General features: G+C 41.4%; 1 protein-coding gene across 1 annotated transcript; it reads right to left on the reverse strand.

The window, feature by feature from the left end:
- Nucleotides 1-8,259: 8,259 nt before the first annotated feature.
- LOC140277412 (transcription factor 7-like 1-B) lies at nt 8,260-10,114 on the reverse strand. The gene is made up of 6 exons (XM_072372415.1): nt 10,072-10,114; nt 9,919-9,978; nt 9,651-9,789; nt 9,352-9,459; nt 9,197-9,245; nt 8,260-8,501 (listed from the first exon to the last, which is right to left on the reverse strand). Exons 1-6 carry the CDS (start codon nt 10,074-10,076, stop codon nt 8,275-8,277), a joined length of 588 nt encoding a protein of 195 aa, XP_072228516.1. The 5' UTR covers nt 10,077-10,114; the 3' UTR covers nt 8,260-8,274.
- Nucleotides 10,115-10,380: the final 266 nt, after the last annotated feature.

The raw sequence follows: 10,380 nt of genomic DNA on the forward strand, positions 1-10,380 counted from the left end.
CTGAGAGTTGATACAGTTGCAGCAACTCCTTCTTCAGTGCTGCATACTTGTCGGCTTGAGGCGGGTGCCGGAGCAGTCCCATTAACCTGCATGTGGTGGCCAAATCCAAAGCTGCGACGATATAAAAATACTTTGTGTCGTCAATGGTTTTGCAGCGCAGATGAAACTGAGCCTCAACATGCTGGAACCATGGCTCTGGGTCATGCTGCCAAAAGTCCAGTAGCTTAACCGTAGCTGCAAAAACAGGTGCTGTCACAGCGGTGAAAGACGAGGTTGCCTTTACCGACATATTTGAAGTTTGAAGAAAAAGAGTTTGAAGAAAAGGAAATGACATTTCGGTAGGTCTCTGCTATTTATTATTCTCCTTACTCCACGTAAAAGAAAACTATTAAAACTGACAGTAACTGACAGAACATACATTTCAGTTTTCATGACAACAACCGTTGTCATGGAGACTAAAAATAGAACGTTATCTGTGTGTGCACTCTAATTCATAAGTGTCGCCACAAGCCAGCAGTTTTAAATTGGACTTCATGTTGCCCGCTCTGGCCCCTGGATTACATTTGACTATGGTTGCTGGTGTCGCTAATGCCACGTTTCTGACTATAGAGCTGCCAATTACCAGGATTTTGTTCTCAGCGGTTGTGTCGCTGAGTGGGGAAAATCTATTTGAAACGTGGACAGGTTGATGGTGAACCACGGGCTTGACTTTAGGACTATGACTCATCTGCCTGCCAGTTACCCAGCCACTCTGGGGTCCCAGCTGCTCAGGTTCTGCTAGGGGACGACTAATGGAGCTAGCTCCACTAGGTGGCTCCGCTCTGGCTAAAGGGGCCTGGCTCGCTATCTGGTGGTTTTCAACAGTGCAGAGCCGAGCTTCCAATTCAGATAACCTCGCCTCCAAAACTACAAAAAGACTACATTTGTTACATGTACTATTATCACTAAAGGAGGCAGAGGAGTAACTAAACATCTGACACACGGAGCAGGTGAAAGCAGGAGATGGAGGAAGAGAACTGGTAGCCATGCTAAGATAGAGAACCCGACACACCACTAAAAAGTGAAAAATAAAGATCTGTAAGAGTGAGTATTAGATTATTACAAGTATGTGATAGAGTTAACTATACAAAATGTGTAAATAATAGGGATAAATAAGGTGATTATTAGTAGTCCAGGAGGAGCAAGAAATTCCACAGTACACACACAAGGTACAGGAAGTGATGCAATAAGTCTTACCGCAAAGCAAAGCCTGGTCCAGGGCAAGAGACTTGTGGCAGAACTTCCAACAGCATAACTTCGTAGTAGAAGAGTCCAGGTGCTGGACTGACCTGCCTGCAGTCCAGACCTTTCATTACCTGAAAACATTTAAAATACAACAAAGAAGACCCAGGACTACTGAGCAGCTAAAATCCTATACCAGACAAGAGTGTTCAACATTCCTCTCCCAAAGATCCAGCAGCTTCAATTCAAGATTCAAGTCTTATTTTCAACATTTGATATTATTTTTGTGATCTTATGTGAATTAAATGTTGTCTTCTGATTTGTAAATCATTACAGTCTGTTTTTATATCCAATAACACAACGTCCCAAATCTTTTGGAAATAAGGTCATATGTTGTCATTATTGATCTTTCTAAGGGTGGACTTGGTGAATGTTGGCCACTGAGGTCAGCATGTTATTGACTGTCATGAAGTCACTGTGGTTTGATGATCAGCTGATAGGCAGAATCCATACAGCAGCTGTGTCCCACTTCAGGGACTGGAGGCCCTGAGGATTGAGGTGTAGGTGAGATGAGCTCCTCCCCTGGAGACAGTGCCCTGTAACAGAGCTGGAAACAGCCCAAACTATGTCAACAGCAGCCACAATCTGGAACAGGTTGCACAGATCACAGTGCAACTGGCACACATCTGAACACAGATACAAGCGACTGGCTGATCAGTAACTAATGTGACAGAAACCAAAATCATAACAAGATGGCTGAAAGCTCACATTATGTAACATGTCTTTCAAGTTGTTTTAAATGTTTCATACAGGAAGTCAATGGGATGGAGGTTGTGAAACAGGTTGACATTGACACCGGTGTCAGATAAACTTGAAATAGAATCCATCTACATAATTGACAGCTGCTTTTGAACGTTTTAATGAACAATGTCATGTATGTGAGACTCATCTGACACCACATACCGCTCACTTGAACACACCTGAATGAAGGGGGGGCACATCTGGACGCATCTTATTGAGCATTTGTAGCATCATGAGGATGTTTTAGTCTGACAGACTTCAGGCTGTTTGTATGGTTTATTCTAATATTCACTGGGTTAAATGGGTGCAGTGATGGATGTGTTTACCTGCCAACAGTTTGAATACTCCCTCAGGTTTAACTACAGGCTTCTAGCACCTGAAATATTTTTACTGATTTTCTTTTACATGATTTGAGCATATTTTGAGTTATTTTGAGGTCTGTTCAGCTGACACGACAAAACAAACACTGACTGTTGTACTTTAAACTTAGTATTAATAATCTACAGACCATGGTTATCTCTCCTTTACCACTGCACTGCTCCTATTGCAGATCTTCCAACATGCACAGGGAATGGTCCAGAACACAGTGGCAACAAAAAGGAGCACGAGAAAATATGTAATTGATTATTTGCTCACATAAACTGATGTTTTTTTTATTAGAAGCCACGAATGCTTTGGAGCAGCACCTAGTGGCCATAAGTGGTACGGTGGTTTGTTTCTGACCATGATGCGTCCGTCTCTCGGGTCATGTCTCTTTCTAAGATCAGTAAATCAGGTTTTAACTGACTCTGTCTGCCACCACCTCCTGGTACAGAAACCCCTACAGATGATCCAGAACCAGGCGGAGCGTCTGCCATCCTTACAGACAAGGCAGTCTCAGTTCAAACCGTTTACTGATGGTTCCGTGATGGTGGAACCAGCTATCAGATGCTATCAGAGCAGGGGCGTCGCTCTCGGAAGACTCCCTCTCTTCTAACACCTCTGACACCTTAACACACCTAACTCACACTGCCTGTGGACTTCTGGACCGGTCCGTTCTAAACGTAGACACCAGGTTTTCTGACTGGACTGTTGTTCACTGAGAAGTTACTTTGGATAAAAGCATGTGCTGAAAGACTAAATGGAAATTTGATCTAATGATTTGGTATTCATCAGTAAATCCACCGCAGAGGCATTTTTACAATATGCTGTGATTCCTTTTATTGACCTTTAGTATCCTGTTAAATATTCCATCACTGAATGTTTGGTAGTGTGAAACTACCACTCGTTTGTTCCCTGCTGTTTCTACACATAGCAGCTGTCTCTAGTGACTCCAGTTGACTCCAATGGTCAATCATTAATGAAACCATTAACAACCTGTAATTGTAATCAAAAGATATTTTAGGACACCACCATGGTTTGTATTTAAGAGTATCAACAAACGATCTGTTTGGTCATTTTGATCTGGGAAGTTGTTGTGTTTTCTGGCAAAGTCAAAAGCTCCATAAGATGAGATCAAAGCTCACAGTTTTCAGAAATAAAAGAAAGGAAATGACGTAAGAATCTCCACCAGCGCGCTGAATGAGAGCAGCAGTTTGCAGAAAAGAACCTCATTAGCAACCTTGGAAAGTGCCAGAATTATTACGGAATCGTGAGTCAGTTTATGGCTGAAACACAAAACTCCTGATCAATTGGCTTTGTGTACTGGTATCTACAGGCAGCTGATGGTGGTTTCTGTTCGCTGACTGATTCAGTGTTGTTTTGCTTCATTCACCATGAGTAACCTTTTAAAAGTTTAGGATAGATGACTTCTTAGATTATGTGAAACAAACCATCTGACATGTCAGGTTAGCACATTTGTGCCACCTTCCCCACATTGTTCAACATGTCCTGAATGAGTCCTGTTCATGACATACCTTTAAAAACATCACCAAACACAAAAGATTCAGCCTATGATGATTCAGCATAATGTTAACTGTTATTGACCTACATGACAGGCAGACATATTCTGTCTCTCACAGCAGTTTGCAGCAGAATCTCAGATTATGTAAGGAGGTTGATAGAGAGCAGCTTATTTTAGCCTCTAGTGACCCAGCGGATGATGTGAAACCCAGTTTAACCTGTTGGTTTTTGGCAGGTTTATCATGTAAATATTTGTTCAGGGATAAACGCAGAGGTCTAGCAGGGGAAAGAGCAGGTTTATGTTGTCTGATAAGGACTTTGTTCCTGTCTGCAGCACCTCATGTGACCTGAAAACAGATTGTTCTTTATCAATGTGACTGAAAACACGTCTTCCTGTAACAGAGCTGTTTGATTGATTGCAGGTTGATAGAAGCTGATCACTTTGTCACTTTTTGTTGCCCGCAGCTGAGCCGTTTCAGCCGGAGGTGTGATGGTGATTAAAAAAAGGAGAGATTATACAGTACTTCCTGTTGGCTGGTCATGAAGCCTCAGCAAAGATTTACCTTCTCTTCTTTGAATTTCATGATGACCAGAATCAATTAAACACCACAGAGAGCCAGTAGAGGAGTCATATTCTGCCCCGGATTCAAGAGAGATTCTTTAAATGCAAAAAGAAAATATTTTATACATTGTTTGTTAATTCATTATTCATTTTTAGAGTTAAAAACCGTAGTTAATGATGAAACAGTCAAGCTTAAGAAATCTCAAATTAAGGCTTTGGTACCTCTAAAACTGTTCAGCTAAAAGCCTTCAAACCAGTGACAGATGATTGTTGAATGTACGGACGGACGGACAAACAGACAGGCAGGCATCAAATAGCTTACGTAACATACACACTTCAAGAAGACACTTCTAGAAACCTGTCACATGTTGCTTATAAATTCCAGGTAGTTTGCATAGTGAAAGTGGTGCAGATTGATACTGAGGTAACAAGGAAAGTGCACGATGCTGTAGTGCAAGTGACAGTGGAGGAATATTATCAATGAAATTCTGATACAGAATGTAAAAAGGCTAAATAAATAGATAGACTACAGAATAAGAATAAGCAACACAACATAACAATGTAGAAAGGGAACTGCTGTACAAACAAAAGCCAAAACAAATAATTAGAAACTGGAAAAAATAAGTTGAATTAAAAGATCAAATTAAGGTAACACAGTCTTAAGACAATACAGTCCAAGAGTTAAAATACAAAGTGTGTGCATGGGGTTGATGTCAGCAGTAAAGAAGACATTCCAGGCGTCGGCAGTCTAACTCACTCTCCCCCCTGTGTGTGGCGTTAACGGCTGGATAAAGTACCTCCTCAGCCTGTCTGCTGAGCATGTCAGAGACAGGAGTCTGCCTCTGAACATGCTCCTGTGTTTGGAAAATGTGCTGTGCAGGGGGTGCAGGTCATTGTCCAATGCTGATAGCAGCCTGTTCAGGGTCCTCTTTTCTGCCACTGATGTCAGTGACCTCAGCTCAATGCCAACAGCAGAGCCAGCTTTCCTCACCAGTCATTCAACATCCCTGTTCCTAGTGTTGCCTCATCAGCATTAAGAGGACACTGGCTATCACAGACTGGTTAAATATCAGGAGTTTGCTGCAGATGTTGAACTCCAGTCTCAGGAAATAGAGCCGGCTCTGCACCTTCTTGTGTCATGTTATCTGACCAGTAAAATTTATTGTCTAGATATTGTCCAGATTAAATTAATCAAGATATCTGCTTGATTCCATCCTGATCCAGAGTCTTGATCCGGTCCTTATTTCTTTAGAGCATTCTTGTAATCTTTTAAAGTTTTTCACTGCTTTTTCCCTAATATTTAGTCCAGTTCTTGTACCTGATCCCTGATGATTTTCAGAGGAATGTGTTTTTGTTTTTGTTAAGCCACCTAACTCTGACCTATGAATCATTCAAGCAGAAAAAAGGCTCCTAACTCAAGGGATGAACCAGTGTTGTGTCGACACATAACAGACAACTTAGCAAATAAGCCATTTTAAGACAGAAAATAGGATTTTTGTTTTCTTTAGTTGCATCTATGAAAAACACCAAAGATAACACAGTTTTACAGACAGAAAATAGGATTTCTGCAGCAACAAGGTGATTCCCGAAGAGCTATTAGCTGAAAACTTGGCATATCTCAGCATGGTGTGCAGTATGTCCTTAAAACATGAAACTGGACAAGTGGAGGACAAAAGAAGAAGTGTCGGGCCTAAAAACTATCTACAGCAGATGAACAGTATTTGAAAGTGATGTCCTTAAGAAAGAGGAAATCCAGCAAAGACTTGACACAATGCCCCAGGTAGGATTAGATATACCAGATATTCACAGATATGATACAGAGTCCCAAATATGATTGAATATCATTCCCAGATATTCTATAATATCCCAGATACACATTTTCAGTCCAGTCCTTGTACCTGACCATTTTCAGAGGAACCAACTATCAGAATAACAGCTGAACTGGACTAATTTCATCATCAGATTTTAAATGAAGGTACATCTGACGGTCATTCACACATAAGGCTAACAGCAGACCCGCAGTTATCTGGGAGTTAGTTCCACACTCACCGGGGGCTCTGCTGTATTGTATTACTGTATTATGAGGCTCTGCATACTGTATATAGTTTTGTATATGAGCCTCACTGCTTCTGGCCTTGCTTCACCACACCCTCAGCTGCCCGGGAGATATTTTCTCAGGTTTGGTGACTCAGAGTTCAGTCATTTTATCTCAAACCTGGTACAGAACAAAGCAAATGAGAGCAGCAGCTGTACATTACAGAACTGAAAGGAAGCAGACCCAGAAGATCAGCTTTTTAATCGAGTGTTTGTGTTGATTGCTTTTTTTTTCTCATATAGCTATTTGAAATGCATACGTGTTTGTTAAGTTCTATATTTTTTATGTTTCTGGAAAATGTGTGAGCTTTAAACATAATTGTTAATCAACTTGAATCAGGTCAGATTTCATTTCTGTGGTGAGTAAAATGTTTGTAGGTCAGTTTTTATCTTTCTAAACTCATCAGCAGCCCTCTTGTGCTCCTCAACCTCCGCCCTAACGAAGTGTTCAGTTATAGATTTCGGGAGCTTTGCAGTGATGAAGAACAACTCTAGTAGTCTGATTTCCAGTCTGATGAATTTTAAGGCCTCAGCTCCGACTGATACTTGGCGAAGACTCCCACATGGACTCTTTATACTCTCCAATGTATCCTGAAGCGGTGTAATGATTAACCTGAACTCTCCTGTTAGAAAGGTTCATTTGTTGAATATTTTCATGTTCTGCTATTTTCTGTTTCATGACGAAATACACAGCAGGGACACCTCCAAGAAGCGCAAGTAATCCATAGAGAGCCAAATACAAATCCTCAGGGGGAGAGACGGGTAAACTTGCTAGTACAGTCCCAGCTGCTACAATTACTACACAGAGAATGAGGAGGTAAATTTGTGTCTCCTTTTTAGTACTTTCCACCTTAGTAGCGATGTCCTGAAGCCGGTCTACGATCTCACTCATTCTGGTTTTACTGTTGTCACAGAGTTGGATGAATGAAGCTGATTGTTGAGACAGATTTCGCAGTAAATGAGATGAGCAAAGGTTTCCCAAGAAGTCCATTTTGGGAAAAATGTTTGTGAATCTGACTGTTATGTTTTCACAATCTGGATGATTCTGTGAGTGAAGAGATAAAGAAAAATCATGACAACGGTCAGTGATCTGCTCTGAAATCAGCATATCCACACTGTCAGTGACTTTTACTTACCTTCAGATGCATTTTCTTCTTTATGTCTATGCTGGGTGAACACACCTGTTGTTTGACAGATTTCAGGAACAACAGTGTGGGTTTAAACTGGTTCCAGTCTCTGTGAGGCCAAGCAGACCTGCTCCCACTCTGAATTCCTAGCTGTTGTGTCTCTGATCAAAGTAGAGAACAACTCAACAATGTCACTTACCTGTAGAGACTCAGAGAAATGTGTCTCTCTCATATAGGTGACACACCTTTTTACAGTAAAATCATGTGACCTCTGACACTGGTCACATGATGGCCACATGAGTGGCACTGCCACTCTTTTGAGGGTGAGAGAGATAAAGCACCTGCACTCAAGTGTTTACTATCCAAGAGCTAACTGAGCCATCGAGGTTCAACAGGGTGCTGACAGGCTGCTGACAAAATGCCCTAGAAACAAACTGTAACAGGGTTCTGACAGAACTATTGGGTCATACAACATTATTTTGTCACATTACAAACAAGGTTTGGGTATTTTTACTAAATTATTTTATTAGTGTTCACTGTACAAGCAAAAATTAGGGCAACTGCAGTGGGGGTGGGTCTCTGTGGTTATTACACCTGTCCTCTTACAACCTCTGAGTTGGTACAGAACTGACTTGGTGCAGCAGGGCAGGCGGAGCAGACCTGAGGCAGGTTACTCCTGTGAAGCACAGGCAGCACGTTCACTGGAGTCTCTGCTTGATGAGGTTGCATCAAATCTGACTGACAGGGAGGATGCTCAGTCCGTAGAGGTGTCACGCGCGATCTCTTTCCCGGCTTTGAGTGTTCAGATCCAAACGCTACAACACAAAAGCACAATCAGTGTTTGGAGATTTTCAAGCCTACATGTTGTTCTGCATTAAACACAATTTAAACACTAATACTTTAATTGTTTTAAATGTTTTTATCTACCAAAGAGAAGCTAACATACAAGTATCGGTACAACAGCAAACCCTGATGAAGACACTTCGTATGAAATCTACTTAAGGGACAGTGACAGTAGACCAGCTACAGAAGTGCAAAATAAGTCTGAGTTGGAGTATACGATGTCCATATTTTATTCTTTTAATATCATGGTACAGATCAATCTCGGTAAATTGCGAAATCCTTTGTTGAGTATCATCTCCAAAGCAGTGATACTCGAAGCCATGTGAGCAGGTAGCTGGACCATGGAAAGAGATTTCAATTGCAAAGAGAAGGGAACCTTCACGGAGCTTTGGGGCCTCCCTGTGCAGAGGTGATGGGATAACTTTCTGGGCTTTGCCTGATCTTTATAATTCAGAGAGTACAGCTCATGCTGGTTTATCATTGAAAGGAATCACATTTAATTCACTCCATCTGTGTTAATTCTGATTAGACTGTTTGATAATTTAAAAAGACCATGACAAATACATTTCCTGAGAGTGTATCTGGAACACATGATGTGATGAATATGAGTGTGATCCGGTATTGTCACATGTTATCTTGTTATATTAACACACGGTCCATGACATACCTTCTGTTCTGGAGAGAGATCCCAACGTATGTCTATTCCTCCTCTTGCCCTAAAAACAAACACATTCGACTCTCCGAGAGTTAAATTATCTTTGCTGTGAGGGTTAGTGAGCTTGAGTGAAGCCATGTGACCGCATGAGAGCAGAGTGGACGTACATAGTTGTTCTTGCAGGACCATTCCGGGTTTCCCTGCTTGTGGAGACGTTTTTCTACCTGAGCCTGGTGATAATATTTGGACTGTTGTTCTTTTGTAAGTGACCTCCACTGTGGACAGAAGACATTACAGTGTCAAACACAAACACAGGTCCATAAATGAGCACAACACTCAACAGATAAAATGAATATCCACAGTATGATATGCTTCTGCTGTGGAACTCCCTCACTGCATTCATGTTATAACATTTTAAAAATGAATAAATACAAGCATTTGCTGTGAAGAAAAGAACAAAAGTTACCATCTCTCCTGCCACCTTGTTCGTAGTCACACTGTCTTTAAAAGTGTTTGCTGCTAGGATTTTTGGCCGCTGCTCCTTCAAAAAGAGCATAAAAGCGTTTGGTGGCTTCCTGATGTACTTGCTGTCGTTTTGACTCTTTCTGAGCAGAAAAGAAACCAGTGTGAGAGCTCATATGTTGGTAAATTGGGACGAAAGATAAATAATATATGACAACCAGTCACTGTGGAGAAAAGAACATTTTGACTGAAAGCATCCAGAGCAAACTTACTCTGAGATGAAAGTGTTCAGAAAAGCAGCAGGAAGAGTTTCATACATCAGCTCTCCATTTCTGAGCAGATAAACAGACAAGCACTCGTGTTAGAGAACACACAGCAGGAGGCTCCACCAATGATATTCATCATGAATCATCTCTTTTACTCACATCATTCCGATAGGACGCAGGACGATGTTCTCAGGCAGGCGGACCACAGGTATGTTGGCATACTGCAGGAAAAAACAGGTCAGGTGATTTGACAAGCTGCAGCGGTGTCATGTATCCGCCAGGGGGCGAGATTTACCAGCTCTTTCAGATATAAAAGTTGAATGAACTGCTATGAAGTCTGTTTTCGGGGAAGCTCCAATATCTACTGACAACAGATCAGAATATTTCTGGAGAGGGTCAGAGAAGCCAAGGGCATGCTTCTTTAAAAAAGTGAAAATGAAAATGAAAGTCTTCCTCATATACATGATA

This window comes from Leuresthes tenuis, unplaced genomic scaffold (assembly GCF_036924035.1).
Source record: "Leuresthes tenuis unplaced genomic scaffold, fLeuTen1.0.hap1 SCAF_19, whole genome shotgun sequence".
Classification (NCBI taxonomy): Eukaryota; Metazoa; Chordata; class Actinopteri; order Atheriniformes; family Atherinopsidae; genus Leuresthes; species Leuresthes tenuis.

Excerpts from the sequence above, each read along its gene's own strand:
- LOC140277412 (XM_072372415.1), bottom strand. Across the intron at positions 9,790-9,918 it reads CTGAACACTTTCATCTCAGA|AAAGAGTCAAAACGACAGCA; the intron begins GTAAGTTTGCTC and ends TTTTCTGCTCAG. Across the intron at positions 9,460-9,650 it reads ACAAGGTGGCAGGAGAGATG|TGGAGGTCACTTACAAAAGA; the intron begins GTAACTTTTGTT and ends TTCTGTCCACAG.